Here is a 21,972-nt window from a genome sequence, read left to right on the forward strand (position 1 = left end):
CCACCCTGACTTGATGCCAGCTATTTAAAATCATGTATCTTCACTACCTTTCCTTGGAGCTTAACCGTTATTATGGAGCTGTTGCTTTGCCTTTCTGCCCAGCATTGGAGCATTTTCACCACACGGCAGATGACCCGTGTGTTGACCCCTGAAGGCAGCAGCTAAAAAAAGAAAAAGAAGAAGTTTTAGTTTCTATTGTTCAAACAGAAGCAATGCCCAGACTGAGGGGGGCAGCAGTGCGTCCTCGATGTGTGCCTATTCTGTCGGAACCACAGCGAGGAAGAAATGCGTCAGAGCACTTTTCGACTGTGGAAATGGCGCTCTGCGTTGTTGGAGCCTGAAGTCAGAGGATCCTTTCGTGCTTGTTTGTCAGGTGAATCTCCTAGAGGGCTATCGGTAGGAGAAGTACTTTAAAAAGCAACGGATTATGACAGAGGAAGAAAGGAATCGAGATAATTATAAAGGAAAACGAACCAATTGTGGCTCTGATATAGCCATCAACATTCTCGCACAGGTAGTGTAAACGTTGGTAGCAAAAGCTAGCGGCACATTGCCTCACGTTTTCCAGGTCAGCTTGGAAAGATGTAACCGGGCTAGCTCGGCTCACTAAATGAGTTTATGCCGAGTAAATCCCCACACAGATTCACAATGCGGGCGTCACTTGTGTTAAACAGAAACTAACTCTGCTGCGGTGCTGCCAGAAGCTACAAGCTAACTGCGCTGTCTGGCGTTACGTTTTAACTGAAGCTAAACCACCAAAATGACATCAGTCCACCTATATACTCAGATTCAAGTAAAACAAGACTCGTCGCTGACAGAGCTGTGTTTTTACTAAGATGTCAACAATGATAAATGCCAGGTATAGTTATTAGCTGGGGTGGAAAAAACAAACATACCGCAAGTTAGATGCACACTGCTAGCACAAAGTTAGCTGCGTTAGCGAAAGTATTGCTGTACCTCGGGCTAGTTTAGCTAGCCACCCTTACTTTACCTTCGACTAGTGGTTAAAACGTGATGGTTTTAGTTTCAGTCACCGTTGTAGTTGACTTGTTGTAGCACAAACCTGATAGTCTACATGAAATGGCAACAACTTCCAAATAGTTAGCTATGTAGATGGCTAACATTAGAGTTAGCTTTCTTAACTTTAACGGTGAAATTGAATAAACTGTAATCCTGCATGACCTTGCAAGCTAACTCGGTAACCTGCTAATGCAAGAGTGTATCAAGGCTACTACTTATTGTCCAGCACTAGATAACACTTGCATTGTTTCATTTATCTTTTAATTTTTATCACCATTGTGCGTTACTTAACAATGTAAACAAATGTTTTGGTACTATGTAGACGCTAACGATCCAGACAACATGAGCCGGTTACTGTGGTTTATGGAGCTATGTAATGTTTTCATGTTGTCTCACATTTTTCATCATCGCTATATGTACATGTTCTGTCTTGTAGAAAGTTGAAAATGTTAGAAATGCATATAGGTGTCACACAGACTTGACAAATGTTGACACACGTGATCGCTATATGTTTGTTTGTTGAACCCATACGTGCTTTTCAATAGTGTTTTGTTGTTCTAAAAACATTTGCCTCCGACAGAGAATATATATTTATTATTTTGTAAATGTTATATCTATGTGTTCAAACTCATGCCCTGGCATGTGGCTGCTGGACTACAGGCTTGTTGCGCGGGAGTTCACTTGAATCCAATGTGTTTCCTTATGTGGCCACAGGGGGCGGTATTGGGTACTATTGCGCAAACTAAACGTGACAGACTAATTTTTGTCAGCACTGTATACACACCAGACTAGATAATGCTATCTTAGTGGAGCACTAGTGCAATGACGAGGCCAGTCGACGGCATAAACATGAGCGTACTTGTGTTAGTCATGGTAATAAAATGAAATAAACATTAAAAAAAATCTTACATGAGTAAAGTTTTAGGAGTGGTCTGCCCTGTGTAGGGAAAATTGGAGTATACAGCTTGTGAACCACAAAATAAAATGACCTTGAAATCTCTAGTTTACAGTGCTGTTGATGTAGACCTGTGAATTTACATGTTTTGGTAGTGTCAGTTATTATGAAGGGGGGGGGGGGGGGGGGGGGAGGCCACTTGAGCAGGTTGGCTACTCGATTATTGTAATAGCGCTTTACTTCTCATCTCACTGTGAGAAGAATGTGCTAACAGATGTGCAGCTGTATGCCACGTGTTGTGGATTGGAAAGCAAGCCCATTCTCAGCCCCAGCTGTCCAAAAGTTTGCTGACAGCATGCTTCCTGACAACTGGGGGGGCGCAGGCAGTGTTTTGAAAGAAAGACCTCTTTTGTGTAGAAACCTGGTCAAGCACATAAACCCCAAAGTGGTTTTAGGGATTAGTAAGGGTTCAGGAGGACTTTTAATTTGTTTTAATTTGTTTGTGTTTACTTAATGAGCGAATAGCTTGGCTAGGGTAATATGGAAGGAGGGAAATAGATGTTTTTGTTTTTTGACAGGGTTTTTACTGGCTCAGAATGCGCCTGTGGGAAATGAATACATACAAATCAAGCCTGAGTTTGTTTCCTTATTTGACATAAATATGTGCATTTTATTTCTGACCCCTTTGATAAATAAAATGTCTGTCATTTTTGTGTAAATGCAACCCAAATTAACAAAATTGGTTTTATAATTTTCCTTTTGGCTCTGCTCTTTTTGTAAGCTGCCCCCCAAAAAAATCTAATAATAGTTTTATCATATTTGGCCAAAATATTAGGTGAAATGTAAATAAAATAATCTTTTTAACATTTAATTAATTCCTTTTTATGTTTATGCAGTGAACAATGCATGACCTGACTGCACAAGTCACCAGCAGCTTGCTGCCTTTCTCAGGAGTGACTGTAGACGCTCTGGGGGAAGATGAGATTACGCTAGATTCTGTTCTTCATGGGAGGTTTACCGTTGGTAAGAATATTTCATTATTATTTTAAGCATTTAACAGCTTTTTTTTCTTCTCTTATTTGTAATAGCAAATAAAGGATATGAAATACAATACCATCATCGTCATATGAAAATATGTTATTTAATGAACTATTGAAACTATATCACCCAGGTGGGAAAAGAATCAATAAATAATAAATGAAAATAACCAAACTTCTGCTTTAGAGGACAATAAGAATTTCAAGAACTTCCAAAACCATAAAATAAAGGCAGACAGCAATCTAGATGTTAAAGCTGATTGTTTCTTAAATATAAAAATCCATTCATACACACGTAGGTTTTCATTTCTTCTATTGTTTTTAGTATTTTTTGTTAGTTATTTTGCTTCACATAATTCTTTTACCGTGTAAATAAGTTGCTGATGTTGCAACATTGGGTAATTAAAAGGGAGGAAGAAAATCACCTCAAAATCAAACAAACATTTTTAAAAAGGCTTTTGTTATTTTTTTGTAGTAATTTCCTACTTTATCATCACAAGCCTAGCTTTCAGCTTAAACTGCACAATGACCTGCAGCTTTTAACTTTAACTTTTCTGTCCTTGTCTGTGTATGAAGGTCGCAGCGGGTTGGCCTGGCTGGCCTGTGGACCCCATTTGGAGGTTGTCCATGCAGTGACAGGAGAACGGCTGTCTGCATACTGCTTCAGTGGTGGAGGGGAGCACCCACCCAATGTCCTTGCCGCCAGAGACTTCAGCTGGCTCAAACGGTTCGGGCTTTATTTCATTGATTTATTTCATGATTTATTTGGCTCATTTGGATGTGGATGTAATCAGTGAAATTTCACTATGAAGTGCGTACGTAATAAAAATAATGACAGTGCAAATGTTAAGTCCTCTGCTGGTTAATTTTAACAGGTCTGGTTTGCTGGTTGGCTTGGAGGAAACAGAAGGCAGCGTGCTGTGTCTTTATGACTTGGGACTGTCAAGAGTGGTGAAGGCTGTTGTCATACCAGGCAGAGTGGGTTGACCATAGTTTTTGCTATTTTAACATTTAGACTCAAGTTTCTAGAACTTTAGTTAATGTGAACATTTTCTATTTTTCTTTTCTAAAACTCTCTTGCATCTAGATCACAGCTATTGAGCCATTAGTGAGCTACGGCGGAGCAAGCACGTCCACACAACACCTTCACCAGGGTTTGCGCTGGTTCTTTGGAATTGCGGCCGTAGTAACAGATCTCGGTCACGTACTCCTTGTGGACCTCTGTCTCGATGATCTTTCCTGCAACCAAAGTGAACTTGACGCTTCAGGTGAGAAGTTTCAATGAGGAAGTGATGTGTAGTATGCTTTCTTACTTTTGTGGATGTCTGTGCTTTCTGTTCCTTTAATGGAAGCCGTTTTTATTCTATTTCACCTTTTCATTGTATGCAAACATATTCTGGTACCTATAGATTGTACTTTTTTTTCTAAAAGAATCTCTCCCTTTATATTTATTCTGTTTGCAGACCTGCAGGTAGTGACTAAATCTCCTGCAGAGATCCCCAAGCTAAGAGAAGTCAGCACAAGAGAGGGCAGACATCTTTGCCTCCAGCTGAATGGACCCAGTGGAGTTGGAGCCACAGCTCTGCAGTACATCTCTAGGACCAACCACCTGGCAGTAGGATTTTCAGATGGATACTTACAGCTGTGGAACATGAAGACTTTAAAGAAAGAGTGAGTGCTAGTATTTCTTCCGACTTCTATCCATAGACTTTGTGTAAAAGATGTGTTTATTTTGCAAATTGTAGTTCCCACTAGAGTCAAAAGAATAGCATGTATAGCAGCTATATATATATTTTTCCCTTTCTTCCATTGTTTATTGCAGATACCACTCACAGTTAGAGGGTGGCAGGGTGCCTGTATATGCCTTCACTTTCCAGGAGCCAGAGAACGACCCCAGGAACTGCTGCTACCTCTGGGCGGTCCAGTCTTCGCAGGATCTGTAAGTTTTGCCTTTAACTCTGGTTTAGTTTACAAACAAGTATTTTCAAGAACTGCTTCCAGCCAGACTGTGTGTGTGCGTTTGTTTGTTTGTGTTTATTTCAAGTTCTTATTTTCCTCTGCATCCTTTTACTCCCACACAGTGAGGGAGACGTGGTCACCCTGCGCTTGCTTCAGTTGGCCTTCAGTGAAAGAAAGTGTTTAACTTCTGGAAAGATCCTCTATGAGGTCTGTATTGCATATAAGAAATAAATGTATATTGATTTCAAATGGTGAATCCTATACTGGGCAGATCCCAGCAAATGCACAGTCTATTTCTCATACTAACTATTAATGACTGTTACATCCTTTTTTAAAACATTTTTTTATCTTACACTCACACAGGGTCTCGAGTACTGTGAGGAACGTTACAGTCAGGATTTAAGTGGCACGGCTTTCCCTCTCCGGGCACAGGCCACAAACACCCGCCTGCTGAGTTGCCAGACTATTGAGAAATTCAGACCTCATCCTGACCGGGACGACAGCATGAATGAAGGTATTTAAAAGCACTGAACCTTTCTTTACACTGCGTATCTAAACTTTATTGTCTTTATTACTTTCTTCAATCACTTCACACCACACTTTTCTTCTATCCTCTGTTCTTTCCCTTTCCAGTTGCCTCTCCAGACACCAGTGTGTCCATCTTTACCTGGCAAGTCAAGGCCTACGGCCAAGGAAGTCTGTCTACCTACATCGGGGTTTTTGACATCAACCGCTGGTACCACGCACAAATGCCAGACTCTTTAAGGTACAATGGAAAGTGATTTCAAAACATTTGTTGTTGTGTTTTCGTTTTTTATTTTATGCATGTTTTAGTTTAGTATATTAATGTAATATATTTTTGTACTCGTTGTTTCATGGCAGAACGGGAGAGTCTCTGCAGATGTGTCCATACCTTGCTGCTTGGTCTCTGGATTCAGTGGTGCAGATGGTGTCTCCACATGTCTTCCTAGATGTGGTGGTACATGAGCGCAGCCTGAGCAGGGGCCTTCCCTTCACTTGCCCTCCACCAGAACAGTACTTTAACCCCACCACTTATAACTTTGGTAGGTTTAACACAACACATGCACCACAGCCTTGACTTGGAAGCATACAAAAATGTAAGCTTGTATTAGCCTCTAAAATGCTTCTTTTTGAATTATAATATGACAAATAAGTTTGGTTTGCTTTTCTCCCTCTCTCTTCTTCCTTTCTTCCATTTCAGATGCTACTTGTTTGCTCAACTCTGGAATTGTGCACTTAACATGCTCTGGGTATCAGAAAGAGGCAAGTTTCTTGTTGTTTCACCTCGTTGTTTTTTTGTTGGTGTTGTTTGTTTTCTCTCTCTCTCTCCCTCTTAAATATGTAGGCATACATTGAAGTTTAAACTTATCTTAAACCCACAATCATTTCATTTTTGTCATTAAAACCAGACCCTGGGTTTTTTGAAGAAAGCTGCTCCTTGTTCCAGTGACATCATCTCCACTAGCTACTCTCACTGCCTTATGTCCGGCCTACTTTCATCCCGTCTGGCTGACACCCAGCCATCCAGCCTGTCTCAGGTACATGCAGACTTGTGAGAGTCACGTGCACCCCACTTTTTAATTCCTCTTTTTGTATAGATTATTTGAAAAAAGATTTTCTTAAAAATTTATAAGTGAAATATTCATTATTTTTTTATTCATTTGTATTCTCATCTTTGTTCTTCAGGAAGAGCAGCTTGATGCCATCTTGTCAACAGCGGTGGAGACTAGTTCCTTGGGACTGATAACTGGTTGCATTAAGCAGTGGACTGCAGAAGGTACAGCTAAAAAAAAGATTTATTTAAACTGCTCATGTCACCCAGTTTCACTGCATACATGATAGTTATTCACAAAGATACATTTACATGTTGCATACCTGTATGTTCTATTAAATCTGTGCTAAACTCTTCTCTGTACAAATTGTAACCACCTATATTGATGTTAACGCCTCAAAATTCTCTTCTCCTTCAACAGAACAACCAGGCTCTGCATTGAATCTGCGCTACATCCTGGATTGGGCCTGGAACAAAGTAGTTCAGACCAAGGAGGAACTGGATGGCATCTGTATGTTTGTTTGTTTTTTGTTTTTTGTTTTTTTAAAACATGTTCTATTAAATTAGAAAGTTACTTTTACAAACCGGATGTTTAACTACATTTCAAAAAGTTTCTCAACCTTCAATGTGTACTAGTGATAAACTAAAACTACATGTGTATAAATCTTCTCCATTCTCTTTAATACATTTGAATAGATTTGATTTCATGTTTGCATAACCCATCTGTGCAGCACCTTTCATTAGATACATGTTTGCTCTATTCCTTGTCAGAACTTTACATTATTTGTGAATGAACGGAGATATATATATAAATTATTTTACATTCCTGTGCTTGTGTTTGCAAATGTATTTTTAATTGATCCATTTATGTGATCCTCTGCAGGTTCACCTCTGTTTGACAGCTCATCTAACTTCACAGACCCTCAGACCATGCAGCTGCTGCAGCACACTCAAAGACTGCTGAGTAACCTCAGTGCCATTTTCCACTGTCTGCTCAGTGAAGCTCAGGAGCTCACACAAAAAGGTGCTCTGTCCACACAGTTGCATGTACAACTTTTATATTTTGCTGTCGTGTTGTTGAAACTGCTTTAACTGACACGTCAACGCATAGTGCTTATTGGTACTTTTAAGTTGTAATGCGATATCCTTTGATTAGTTTTGTTTAGAAAGCTTTTATGAAGTTTAGCTATTTGTGTATTTTGATTGGTTAGCTCATCTGGCCGAAGGTCCAATGAGCACTGTACCTTAAAAGTCTCCATCCATCCACAAGAATTGCTACCCCTCCTGGAGTTGATCAGATTTTAGTGAATCTTTGACTTTGTCCATGACTACAGGTCCATATCTAGAGTAGAATAACTAAAGGTAGAATAACTGTTGCCGTTAAAGTGATCAACAACATTATTTAATGGACTCCAAAAAATGCCTGCGGTTCTTTTTATTGATTTGTCAAAGCCTTTTGACACACAGTTGTGGTTTTGGTGTAGCGAGATTATTTTGTCCGGAATGTGACCTGCATTTGTGATCCAAGGAAGAGAATGGATGGATGGGATTTTGATTTTCATTAGATTGTGAAATAGAGCCAACCAGTGACGACAACAACATAAACAACACTTTCTTTTCATACTTTACACTTGTAATAAACTATGATTTGTCATGGATCGTGAGCTCCTTTGTCACTGACATTCATTTATGTTCTTGTTTCAGGTCTGGTGGGTTTAATGAACAAGAATATGGTGTCAAGTCTCATCTCCAAGTATGCTCAGGTGGTCCTTTGGTTCTGTCGTACTGGCTTGCTCCCTGAGGGTTCAGGTAAAGTGATGCTGTCATACGTAATCTGAAAATGTATCAAATGAAACCCCTAAGAAAAAATGGAAAAGCATATATTTTTCAAGAGAAACATATTTAAGACCAATTAACAATGTGTCACTAAAGAAGTGAATATAATAAATGTGAGAGCACTTAAAAAACAACTGTTTTTGTTTATTTCTGCAAAGAAACATTCATGTCAGTTATAACTAACCCCTGGTTATTTAAGCAAACAAGGAGGACTAGGTCCTTGGAGTAACTAGTCCACATGTCTTCATTAGTTTGTTTATTTGAACTTTATTTCCAAATTATTTGCAACGACTAGAAAATTATTGCTGTATTTATTTAAAAAATGTTTCTCCTTACTCTACTAGATGATGATGCTCTTCAGATTTCCAGGCCTTTCTATACTCACTCGGTCATCAGCAACTATTACACCATACGCAGGGAGGAGCTGACCAGGCTGGCCAAGTGAGTAACAAAAGGAGTTTGGGTGTACATGCATTAAAATCTAGGCCTCCTTTATAACAAACGCAAACATCTATGAGATGTGCCCGTTCCAGGTTTACGAGTTGTCTCCTTTTTTCCTTTGATTATGCTGACCACCTGTTGTTTTCTCAGGGGCAAGTGGTGCGCAGACTGCCTGATGATTGACGGTTTAGTTGGCCAGTGTGGCGAACGCTTGATGAACCTGTGGAAAAGGGATGAAGGTGGAACGGGGCAATACCCACCACCTACGCTGCATGTGAGAATTTAAATCTATATTTTACTTCATTTATTATATTTTTAAACAAACAGTACTTATTATACAAGGATATTAAATAATGTTTTTTTTTAAAGATTTTCAATTGTGTGATTTGCAGGCCTTGCTTGACATATATCTGCTGGACAACATTGATGAGGCTGCAAAACATGCGATTGTATCCTTCAACTCATACTGTCTGTTTACAGAATCATATATCTTCAGCATGTATGCATTTTAACACTGTATACACAACTGTTAGATTGTTAGTGATTATTTTTAATCCATTAACTTCAGTCATTTAGTCAATCAGCTGTAAGCGTGATATAAATATTAGCACAGATGACCATCTTAAGCACTAATTTGAACTAGCAAAACAGGCTATCATCATTTGTTTAATTCACTCATGTATTCAAACATTTTCACTTTCTAGAGTGAGATGGTGAAAACGCTGTTCATAAACATTAAACAAAGAAATTATAATTTCATATCTTTATTCTTATGTTTTGTATGCTACACATTCATTGTATATCCTCCTGAGAACTGAGAGGGAAAAAAGTATCTTTCAGTTTAACTTTTGTTGTCCATTACAGAGGACATAATGAATTGGTCGGGTCTCAGGAGGATATGACAAAGTAATAAATTATAGGCACTGTTATGCTGCTGTTTAAACACTTATTTACAGTCAGACAATACATTCCAGTGACCCTAAAGTGCCAATGCACTAAAAATGTATTTACAAACAACAACATACGCATAACGTAGACCTAATGTTCCAGTTAATTTTGAGACCAGCCATTCCAAATAATATATATAGTTTCTAAGGATTTGAGCGATTTATAAAAAATTGTTCCCAGTGGCTATTTTGATGTTGATAATCCTGCTATCCCAGGTAGTTTATATGGTATATTTTATCAGCACATCTAGAAATTGGGGGAACGGACACACGCTGTGATCATTATAGTAAGATTTTAACTTGATTCCTTTTGCTTGTATGAGCCTTGACCTGTTGTTCCAGGTGATTTACCTCTTGTTAGATGTCATGTACTCCTTCCCCAATAAGGACGGCGCATCAGTGGAGTCTTTCCCCACAGCTTTTGCCATCCCTATTGGACTCATTAAACTAGTACAAGGCCTCTGGCTCCTGGACCATCATGACCATCAGGTAAAAGCATTGATTGGAAACTATTATGCATTGTAAGCAATAGAAAAGAATGGGTTTGCGTGCTGCGTCCTATGTGAAAAGGCCTTTACTAACTCAGAGACATGTGCATGTGTAATCAGACCTCATGATTTTTAAAAAAAAAAAAAATTATGTTTATCCTTCAGTAAGTGTAATGTTAATTCCTTCTTTTTTCCTCATCAGAGTTCGTTTGAGCTTCTTTTGCACCCAGCTGCTTCTCAGTTTCACTTTGAGTGGCAGCATGAGCGCGTTCTGCAAGCGCTGATGTGCCAGGGCCAACAGTCAGTGGCTCTACGATACTTCCATGTCACAAAACCTGCGGTTTCCAACACTTCACAGGCCAAGCTTTGCCTGTCTGTGCTGTTGCACAACAGGTACGTTTCATGCATTAAAGTATTTATTCATTCATTTAATCTCTTTACAAGTATACAGCAGCTGCGTGATCTTCATTAACCAATCTGTTTGCCCTCCCTCCAGGTGTCTCATAGAAGCATGGTACCTCCTCCGGCAGCACTCTAATCGCCTCAACATGACTGAGCTGCTCGGTTTCCTGTATGAAAGCTGCCAGGAGTTGGGCCTCATCAAGGAGCTGCTCAAGCTGCCCCTGGGCCTCAATGAACAGGTAGAGAGATGGTGAAAGCACTGATAAAAAGTTGGCTGTAAGATTTCTGATTTGTTTTCTTTTTTTCTTTTTTTAATTACATTGTAATTGTTTCACCTTTGTATTATAAAATTATTGCTTAAATCCCTGGTTATTGGTTTGTGTTTTAGGAATGTTTGGAGAGGTTTCTCCAGGGTACAGGCGGTCTCCAGAACAGAGAACTACTGATGGTTCACTACCTTCAGCATGCAAACTACATTCCTGCTCTGCAGCTCAACCACACCCTGAGAATGAACTTAGTGGTATGTTTGACATATAGAAGCTAATAAAACGGAAATGGTAGAAATTCTAATGGTTTATATAGAAATAAGCTTTTTCTAACCATGTTCTCTTGTTTGTGCTTTTGTTTTTTAATCATAGAACGAACGAGACCCAAAGCTTAAAGAACGATCCAACACCAGGAACACCATCCTGGATCTGTATGGCAAAGTTCTGCCGAGAGTTCAGAGGAAACTGGCAATGGAGAGAGCCAAACCCTACCAACATCCCAACACCATCCACAGAGAAGGTAATGAGACGCTTCATGTTTGTAGCAGTTCACCTCAGTGGAAACCGGTTTTCACAGGAGTGTGTTGAAGCATTTACAGAGTATCCTAATAATCCTGAAGAGGGTTATTCAGCAAATGCACAATGTTTTTTCTTTCTCTGTCCCAGTGTCCCGGCCACAGCCACTGTCAACCATCACCAAGCGCACTGCTAGTGAGAAGGTAATGTCCAGGGCTGGTTTTATCAACAATGTCCTGACCAAGATTGAAGAAGTGTGGTTAGGCAAAGGAGCTACACCACAGTGCTCTCCTGCCAACAGGTGAACATAAAATACCAAAATTGCATCTTGAAATTAACTTTTCTTTTGCATTTTGATTTATTTAATTTGCTTATTGCAAATTGTTGCCTGGTCATATTTTCCAGCCCCAGGGCAGCTAAGGTTCCTAGCTCTAGCCCTAAGCCATCCTGCATTGGCCTTCCTGAACCATTCCTTGGAACTCCAATCACCATGACCTCCAAACGAAAGTCAAGGTACATCAGTGAGAGCTTAAGTGAAACTGAATCGTATAATACGGATTTTACCGATCATGAGGGGGAAACGTTGATATTAACTTGACGTGTTTGTCCATCTGGCACAAAGCTGACTTTCTAATTTATTTTTTCATTTCTTATTTTATAAAGATGTTAATATTATAATATGTTGTATACATATTAAAATATCTGGTTATTGTACTGAATGTTAAATTTTGGTAAGACAGTATCCTAAATTCATGTTTGTGTTCCTCCTCCATTGTGGCCCAGGCTGATCGATTTGGTGGTTCATCCTTCCTGTCAAACACCTCGGCCTCTTCTCAGCCCTCCCAGACCTCCCAGTGCCTGGGTTTCACCCAAGAGTGTTAGCAAAGCACCTGAACTCTGTTTGCTGCAAACACCTCAGGTTGTCAAGGTCAGTAGATGAATTTAGAATTACTTGTTGTTATGTAGTCCAGGATTACAGTATTCATATTTTCTATGCTTTTTGTGATATTTAATAGTTTATGATAATGCTGTGGAGTACCTTTAGTATTTTGTTACTCACACTTTTCATGTGTTTTCCCCGTCAGCGGGCCCGAGCCTTGGCTGCTTCTGGCCCAGTCTTCTCAGCCTTCACTCCCCAGTCCATCCTGCGCAGCAGCCTGAGGCCCACACCCGTTGCCACGCCTTCTGCTTCACCAGGTCGCTCCATTACACCTCCTATCCGCAGCAAAGAGAACCGTATCACCTTTATTGAAGAGTCAGAATCCCCGGAAGTTGAGAAGGGCATCCGATGGACTAATGGGGTAAGAAAAAAAAGCACACGTGGAACACACAGAACCTCTTTTTTCCATTTGTGAGGTTGCAGCTCATTTTAGCTGAGCATGTTAATAGGGGAACCACCTGGCTCTTTTTTTTTTCCTTTTTTTTTTACTTAAATTATCTTGAACAAGAAAAAAAAAAAGCTAATTGTGGATTATGATGGTCTAATAAATAAACTGCGTCTTCCAATCATCTATGTTTTTTCTGTAGGTGGCAGCAGACAGTGAGATTAGTCGGCTGACCAGAAGCTCGGCACTGTCCAAGGCCACACGTAAGACCTGGTCATTACAGCCTGCTGAAGAGGAAGAAGATGGAGATGAGGAAGGGGAACAACCACGTGTAAAGTTCTTGCCTCCAGAAGGTGGAATTTCCTCTCCACAGCTGAAACGCTCCGAGAGCGAGTTATCCTCCGCCCTTGAAGGCGCTGCAGAACAAAAACAATCGGATGCAACACAAACACATCTTAGTTTTAACCTTGACACCAGCACAACATCTGTTCGGTCAACAGACACCACTTTAGAGTATTTTGATGCTCCTCTTTCAATAGACAATGAAGAAAAGGATGGACATGTCAGTACAGAGAAAGATGATGACGATGATGTAGTTACGGTGAATGTTAAATTTTTGGCTGAAAAAGAACCCGTGGCAACAGCCGAGGTAATGGCCTCACCAGCAACTGAGCAAACCCTTCCTCTGACGTCAGAGGATTCAGAAAAGGAAGAAGATGACGTAAGGGAAGAAAATACACCAGAGGATGTGATGGAAATTGATCTTGACCAGGAGGCTAAAACTGAGGAAGAAATTCAGTCTAAAAAAGAAGATGATCTAGACGTTGAGTCAAGCACCAAGCACGATGCTGCCATTGTTGACCAAAATGAGACATCTCTTCATCTTCAAGGTAATTTATTCTTATTTATTTTTATAGTTTGTTTTTTCAGAACTGATTTTTGGAGCAGGTTGCACTGCGCCGAAATCCAAAATCATTTGCTGTGCTCATGATTTTGAAAATACGTTTGGCAATACTTCTCTCAAACATTGCTTGACAAAACATGTATTCTACTAGATCGTAACCAGGGAACTGACAGCGCAGACTCTAGCACTGACGCTGAATCTCAAGATCTCTCAGTTAGAGACGAGGGCCAGGATGTCCAATCAGAGGCCACAGAGTTCAGCGAGCATGCTGAACCTCCTGGAGTAACTGAAACGACAAGTGAAGAGGCAGATCTGGAACAATCAACAGGTCCACCTTTCAACTTATTAATCTATATTGTAACTGATAAAGTTAAACGATTTTACCACATTAGATTAGACTGTAAGGATTCATGATACTCGAGGTGGTAAAAGGTGTGAAGAAAGTCTTCTAAAAATTGTTAAAGACATACTAATTACTATTATCTGTTGGTTTCAACCAAATGTATTCAAATTAAAAGTACTTCAGATTCCAGATTTTTATTATATTGAATAATATTTTTTTTCTTGGGCAACTACATGGTAATGATGGTGATTACTGTCTTTTTGTGTTGTTGTTTTTTTAAGTTTAATAAAGTTGCTGTTTTTCCTTCCATCAGATCTGACAGAGTTTGTTCAGAGGCATCTGTTTGGTAGCGATCTGTCTCCTCCGCTCACCCGCTCAGCAATCCACAATACATCACAGAACCAGCCTTCCTTCAACAGGTAAACACCAAAAACAAGAGAAACTCTTTGCTATAACATCACATTTTGATTTTATGATTCGTTTTTATTCATAGCTACCAAGGAGTATTTAGGGTCACATTAAGAAAAGAAATATTATCGATCATTTTGAGAGTAAAGTCAAAATTCTGAGATTATAATTAAAATTGCTCTGAGTTAGTGAAATCGTACTTCAGAATCGGTTTTAGTGACAAGGAAGGAAATGATGTCTCTTTTAGCACATTAACACAGTGTGGTGATCGGTATAAGGACCCTGAAAAAATGGTGCAGACGGAAAAACACAAACTTGCAAGAGTGGGTTGGTAGTGGACAGGCGTGAGGTTAGCGACAGTTACACCCTCGTGCAATAAAGAGGATTTATGTTGTATCACAAGACGGCTGATCAATTTGTTTCACTAAATGCTCTAAACAAACAATTTTGTAGCGGTTGTAGCAAACGTGGCAGTTTGCACATTTCAACTTTATTCTCAAAATGAATAATAATCAATAATTTTTTTTTCTTGATGTGGCCCTTAAACCCCTCCGTACATAACCCATAAGGATACGATACAATAAAGATTAACTGTAAAACCGATCATACTAGATTTTTAGTTGCTGGTTCAAACATTCAGTTCTGTGTTTTTTGGGGGTTTTTTACAAGAGGAGAAGGAAATGTTTTTAGGAACATAATTTGTTTCATTTGTTTAAGTACTGAATTGTTGTTTTGGTGCCAGGACCAAAGCTGTAGTTTATCCAGGTTTTGAGAATTAAATCTTGAATGCTCTAAAGGAACAAGAATTATCACAATTTGTTTACCAGTCGGTGTACTGCTAGCATGAGTTTGTTTCACAGTGCGATGTTATGTAACTCTGTCTTGTTGTTTTCAAGAAGTTAAAAATGGCTGTTGTTCTCACTCTCTCTCAGTGAGCCTTTAGGTAAAGATGAAGAGGAGACGCAGGCCGATGCTGAAGCTCCCCCGATGTTTACCACCCAAAAGTCTGCTGCTTCTGTAACCTCCTCAGAGCCAACTGGCACCGATTCCCACTGTGAGGAAAACTGTACACGCCTTTCACACAAACAGTGGTGCTATTAATATTACAGTGCTGTTTTACAAATTTCTTCTCTGCTTCTGTTTAATATCTCATAGCTGTTGTGAGCGTCAACGACAGCGAAGACCTTTCTAGCTCTGGGTCTGAAGACGAGGAGGATGAAGATGAGGAGGAAGTGTCAGACCAAGAAGATGAGGAGGAGGAAGAGGAAGAAGAAGATTCTGGTAGTGAGGTGGAGATCATTGAAGAGGTCCCGGGTACTGAGAAGCTGCCATCCCTCCAACCCAGTCCATCCTTTGTACAGCAGAGCCACACACACTTCTTGCAAACACAAGCGGAGCAGGAGGCTGCTGTGTTGTCTCTGATCACCCCGGGTGCAGAGATGAAGGTAACAAATGTAGGCCTGAAGGATTTTGTGTGTCGAGTAGTAGATAGTATACAATCTGAACAAGTGGAAATTCATTTGATTATTTTAAAAATGTAGCCATGTGTAAATATTTAGACACATTTGCTACTTTTCATTTGAGGATTTTTTTCATTTTGGTCAGACAGAACAAAATGTTTGAATACGTCTTGTTTGTTTTTTAATTTTGTTCTTGAAATCTTTCATGAAAACTCACTTTCTGTGTTTGCTTATTTATAGATGGTAGATGAGGACATAGAGGGTGAAGTGGTTATGGTGAGACTTGGGGCAGATGATGGAATGATGGATCCAGATGAAGCAGTAGAGCAAGGATCGTCATACATGGAGCTCAAACCTTCTACCACCCTTTTGGTACCTGTGGAGCTCGTGGAGGGACAGCACGGCCTGGTTGATGGAGCTCAGATGGATCTTCCTGAGCTTCGTCCAACTGTTGTGGCAGATGAAAGTCACGGCAGTTTCTCCTTGATGCTGGATGTGGATGAGGATGGAGATAAAGGGACAGGCATACTACCTATGGAGAATAATTTGCAATCGTGTGACCCTTCGATTCAGTATCAGGTTATGGATGCTAATGAAATTTTGGCCAAACCTGAGGTTATTCTTTTGAGCACAGAGGACCAGGATACTACCCAGTATGAAGAAGCCTCACAAGAAGATAAAAGAGAAGAGATTGTAATGGTTGATGGGAACTATATAGATGGCACAGAAATTGTTCAACTCCAAGCTGACTTTCAAACTGAATCTACTGAAGCAAACCAAGAGTCAGATGATGCTAAAAAGCAGAAGGCTGCAGAGTTGGTAATGTTGACTGAAGACCATGAGTCTGCTGTTGTTTCAGTCTCTGTCCCAGCTACATTGGAAGAATGTCTTGCAGCCGTGGAATCTCTGGCACAGGTAGAAGCTGCTGATGTAGCAGTGGAAGCAAAGGACAAACACAATCCTGCTGAGGAGCGGAAAGAGCCTGAGGAGAATGGCCCTAGTGCAGAAACGGAGCCTGTCACGGAAGAAGAGGAGCTGCAGGACCGCAAATCATCAATGGAGGCAGATGAGGAGAAAGATGAAGAAATTAAAACAGAGAAGGAAACACAACAAATAGGTGAGGGAAGTACGAGAACAGATGAAAGTGTTGAAGAGAAACCTGTAAAGCAGGCTTTGAGCTTAAACAATGAGCTGGATGAAGAGCCTGTACAAGAGCCTACTACCTCTCAGAGGAAGAAGACTCCTTCCACTCCAACACGGAGGATGACGAGGGGGAGGATGGTAACTTTTATCTCTCCTCTGTCAGAGGAAGCAAATGAGCCAGAGGACGACAGGGAAATGGAGGACACAAAAACAAGCACTCTGGTCCCTACGTCACCGAGTCGTACACCTAGGAAAGGTAAACAGGCCAAAGAAACCAAAGTCCCAGCCAGCACACCTCGAAGAAGTACCCGCAAAACACAGCCAGAGCTTCCGAAAGAAGAGGACGAAGAGGTTGAGGTCATGGATAACAATACTTCAGTTGCGTCAACCTCCAAGGCATCGTCTCCATCCAGACGTTCGCAGAGGGTGGCTGCAACAAGGACCAGTCAAAGGACTCAAAGTGGCAGTGAGGTGTCTACAGCCACAGATGATGAAGTCAAACACGAGGAGGAAGTTAACGTAATAAAACCAAGTCGACGAACAAGCTCAAAGACTCCAACCCCATCCAAACACACAACATCTGAGGTAAAGACTCCGAGGAGGTCCAGCCGGAGGATTACGAGTAGCACTGAAGTGGTGGCGACACCGCTTGAGATCGTGAAAGAAGAATACGAACAGGATGAGGTGTTTGCCTCTCCTGTAAGACGGAGCTCCAGAAGGACAAAGACGGAAACATCAGCGACTTTGTCCACTGTGCTGGAGAAAGTAGAAGACAAAGAGCAACTTCCTAGCCCGGGCCGGACAACTCGACACTCAAGCCAGATTAGCCTAACTGTATATCCACAGGTAAGAATTCAGAAAGCTATCTATAATCTGTAAAACTGATATGCTGAACCTTGTAGATTATATTTATTTAACACCAGGACTACAAAACTGCACAGATTATGTTCGTCATCTGATGTTTGCAGATAGGCTACTCATGTATGATCTTAATATTTGAAGCGTATTTCATGAAATGCTTTTATTTTCATTTTTGATTTTCACCTCTAGTTATCATGCATGCCTTTTTATATTTTTTTTTTCATATTACATGTTGCAAGCCCAATCCATCCATCGTTCATTTTTTACATTTAACATTTCCAGGTGAAACTGGTTCCTGTGTCGCTTTCTAAGAGTCCAGAAAAGACACAAGGAGAGACGACTTCTGAAAACGCAACAGAGACAGGAGATTTACACGAGCCCGAACCGCCCAGAAATCCGAGTCGAACCAACTCCCGTCGCCCCACTAGAAGCAAACTTTGGGACCACCCAGAGGAAGACCTTCCCCTTTTGGACTCACCGTTGGAGGTGGACTCTAAGACTCCTGTTGCTGATGCCCTTATCAAGAGACTTAAAGATGAGGAAGAGAAGCAGGAAGGTATGAATTTAACTTAAACTATGACTGTGTGGGAGAAGAAAAGAACAGTCGGTGTGAAGCTGTACATGCCAACGAGTTCAAATTAGTGAAGATTACAAAGGGACTGAATTTATTCTGCTACATGCTGGTTTAACTTGTATGACGTGCATGCAGAATTCAAAATGTATTGATCTAAAAGTGTAACCTCTTAAACAGATGATGCCATGGTTAAGAAGGCACTGAGAACGAGCAAGAGGAGTAAAAAGTCATCAGTGGAGCAGGTTCACTCCCCGGGGAAAGACGGGCTGGTCCCACAACCTGAGGATGATGAATCCAGTCCAGGCGAGAATTCATTCATCTATTCCCCCTCACGAAGACGAACAAGAGGTGAGCCGAGTATCAGTTTGTTCATATTTATTTATTTTTCTGTAAATGGTTGTAACCCTTTGTTGTGTCTGTGTCAGCCCAAAGAGCAGATTCCTCTGAACAACGTGAGGCACCCGTCACTCGCAGCAGAGTCAAAGTGCAGGTAGGAACTTCAACTTTGTTCACACTTGATTTGTTTTTCTATCCTAAAGATAACAAATCTCTTTTTTTCCTCTTTGCATTTCTTTATTTTGTTGTTATATATCTGTCCTGTCATAGTTATTCTATCAGTTATGAGCCTTTGAACCAGGATGTTGGACGCAGCACACACAAGAGTTTAAACCACTGCTCTACAGAAGCTAGATAACTAAGGGTTGTAACAGAAGTAATGATGAATGAAATGAAAGATCTTTTGAAGATGCCATTTTTCTCTTTTTTTCCAGGATGAAATGTCTTCAGAAGATAATGTAGAAGTCGAGAAAGACGCAGGCACTACTAAAAGCAGAAAAACAAACAAGCGGACTGCCAAGTAAGAAACTACATCCTACACTGAAACACGGGCAAAAATACAGCCTCCTAAAATGAAAGTAAACTATAGATAGATATAGATGGCTATATCTAGATATCTATCATAGATAGAGACAGAGAGATATATAGATATAGAGTGATGGCTATAGATATAGAGAGATAGATCTAGATAGGTGCAGGAAATGCTGCATATATACAAAGTAATGTTCATAAATAGTAAATAGAGGCTGAGGTTTCCTGTTACAGGTCTGTACTGTGGTGGTGTTAATGACCGAGTTAGCAAAACAAGTAAAAATACTTGCGTACACAGGTCATCAAGAAGGAAGATAAATTATTATTATTATTATAAATTATTTAATTTATATTCATGCGTATGTCAGTTGTAGCTGTGTATTTTTCTATTTTGTTTATTTAACATCTATATGTGGTTGGCATTAATAGGGATTATACATCATATTGGCAGGTTTTATTTTAACTGAAATTTCCATCCCCCCCAGATCCAAAGCTGTCGCAACGCCGCTTCCCATAGCAGAAGTCGAACTGATCTCGCCTCTGCCCAGTCCAGTCGATTCGATGCCACGAGCGCTGAGGAGGATTAAAGAGGGAGAGGAACCGACCACCAGCAGGAACCTTCGACGTAAACGTGTCTTGGACACAGTTTTTACAAAACCTGTCACGCGGAGAAAGAAACTGTAGGAAGGTTTGCGGCTGTTTTTAACCAGTGAACCTCAGACTGTGAGCTGTCAAATAAAAATGTATGCCTGAACTCGAGATGGTCGCATTTCCTCAAAAGCCTCACAGCGCTGCAGATTCAAGATTGACTTCCCTGTTGGGAGGAAATCAAAAAAGCAATGCAGGCAGAAAAATCTATTTTTGGGACAAGGCACGCTGGTGGTTAGCAGCGTGTGAGAGACTATATTTTTGGAGTTTACATGTACTTCTCTGACTAACTTGATTTCATTCGCTTTTACGTCTGTGGCCATTTTGTGCTAGATGTTCTGCTGCAGCCCTCGGCCTGATTCTCTCCACGCAGAATGACTCAAAGGAAAGCAATCATTGTGGATTTTTAAAGGCTCCCATTAATAAAACCAGAGACTGAAACGAACTTGCCTCTGATTTAAAGAGGTTTTATTTACATTATTTTAAAATTTGTTGTCGTTTTGCTTTTAAAAGTTCAAGGCCTGCTGTTTTTTCTATTTAAGAAGAAAAGCAACCAACCCAGTGGAGATACATTTCTACTGCTAAATTTGTATATAGTCTTTTCTTTTTTTTCCTTTTTTTTTTGCTATGTTCCAAATAAAGTTAATAAATAAATAATAAACAGTTATGTTGATTCTGAATTTTTAAGTGTCTCTTGAATGCATTTGGTCGTCTAATCATACTGCCTATGCCCTAGTCTTAAATTAAACTTGATTTAAGAGAGATTCTGTGAAAGACAGCACTGTTAGCACGTTTGGACTGTTAAATGTTATGGGGGTGTTGTATATTGTCTAAAAAACAAAACAAACTTGCACAACGGTTTGCTTATGTAAAACTTGATTTGGGACATGTTAATAGGTTTGATTAAATTCATCGTAATCAACATCTGACACATAGGCTATTTTCTGATGAATGTACGTAGAATGTCTTATTTTTGATGACTGCTCTTTGATAAATATGGCAAAGCTTGAATGTTTGTGTTGCGTCTTTCAATTCAGCGCAATTCACCAACATAAAGGTACTATTTGGAATTACCAGAGAGTTTTTTTTTTAGATATGCTGCATCTCAGTGACGGAGTAAGAATTGAATGTCAGCCTCCTTGTGACCAGGAAAAGGAGGCTGGCTCGGTGGTTCCTCTTTGAGTGTCTTGATTGGAATGCAACACCCACAACCACTGGGAACCACTTTTGTTTGCAAGGTGCATGGGAACCAACCAAACTCTCAGAAAGTTTGTAAAAGTTTGCAAATGACTGCTGTCTAATCTATAAATGCATTTTGCAATCAGTCAGTCCGCACCAGTCAGTGCAACTTGTCTGCAACGGGTCTCTTTCAAACGGAGGATTTGACTCAATTTGTTGTATACTGGTTTTGTTGTAAGATGGTTGCCAAGTACCTTTGTAATTTTGCAGTTAAATTGTCATCCTGGAACAACTACCACACTGTTTATGGAGGAATTTTTCCATTTTTGTTTCGGTCTACGAGGTTCTGGCTGATTTCTGAATGTAAGCCATTAAAGGTGTGAGGCTGTTTACCAGCCGTGCATTTGTAAACTGATAGTAGGCTTACTTTGATTTCTGTTTGGTTGCACTAAAATCACTTTGAACACAGCAAATGACCGAAAGCTGTTGCTAACCTGGCCCCCATTTTCAAATCAACCATTTCAAAGCCGAGAAGTTCATATGTTCGTTGCACGTGTTCGCGCCAGTGTCCAACCACAGTCTTCCTGGGCGTGACTGCAGCATTACTGTGCTTTTAGGTTTTGATACTGATTTTTAGACCTAGCCCCATTTTCTTCCACAACCCCAAATTTTTACATAAGAATGTTTTAAATGTCTTGCCTGGCTTGCTCCACCACCTTGTGGCAGAAATGGGTACTACACACTACGATACAGCCCTTCAGTTTCAGTCTGTATCAGTGTAACACACACATATACATTTTGGATAAAGTAACAGAAGGGTTTTTTCACATTCTCCTGATAGCTTCAGCTCATTTTGGATTTAATTTATTTTGAAAGACAA

At 40.2% G+C, this 21,972-nt stretch overlaps 1 protein-coding gene across 2 annotated transcripts; it reads left to right on the plus strand.

Annotated features, from left to right (window-relative positions):
- The first annotated feature begins 298 nt into the window (after nt 1–298).
- ahctf1 (AT hook containing transcription factor 1) lies at nt 299–21,438 on the plus strand. Of its 2 annotated transcripts, none has more exons than XM_063477464.1 (40): nt 299–373; nt 2,812–2,938; nt 3,529–3,679; nt 3,828–3,930; nt 4,040–4,220; nt 4,416–4,623; nt 4,775–4,891; nt 5,034–5,118; nt 5,275–5,425; nt 5,545–5,677; nt 5,794–5,975; nt 6,134–6,195; nt 6,342–6,470; nt 6,619–6,709; nt 6,906–6,995; nt 7,368–7,508; nt 8,189–8,293; nt 8,665–8,761; nt 8,912–9,035; nt 9,154–9,210; nt 10,051–10,197; nt 10,399–10,589; nt 10,693–10,837; nt 10,987–11,118; nt 11,237–11,384; nt 11,531–11,681; nt 11,786–11,893; nt 12,164–12,308; nt 12,466–12,681; nt 12,908–13,595; nt 13,761–13,937; nt 14,266–14,371; nt 15,293–15,414; nt 15,516–15,805; nt 16,061–17,809; nt 18,107–18,380; nt 18,576–18,746; nt 18,824–18,888; nt 19,169–19,254; nt 19,751–21,438. In XM_063477464.1, the coding sequence occupies exons 2-40, from the start codon at nt 2,818–2,820 to the stop codon at nt 19,947–19,949; spliced, it is 7,638 nt and encodes a 2,545-aa protein (XP_063333534.1). In that variant the 5' UTR covers nt 299–373; nt 2,812–2,817; the 3' UTR covers nt 19,950–21,438. The 2 variants fall into 2 exon arrangements, with proteins under 2 accessions (XP_063333534.1, XP_063333543.1); XM_063477473.1 differs by having other exon boundaries at nt 308–514.
- Nucleotides 21,439–21,972: the final 534 nt, after the last annotated feature.

The sequence above is a fragment of the Pelmatolapia mariae genome, linkage group LG1, assembly GCF_036321145.2.
Source record: "Pelmatolapia mariae isolate MD_Pm_ZW linkage group LG1, Pm_UMD_F_2, whole genome shotgun sequence".
Taxonomy (NCBI): Eukaryota; Metazoa; Chordata; class Actinopteri; order Cichliformes; family Cichlidae; genus Pelmatolapia; species Pelmatolapia mariae.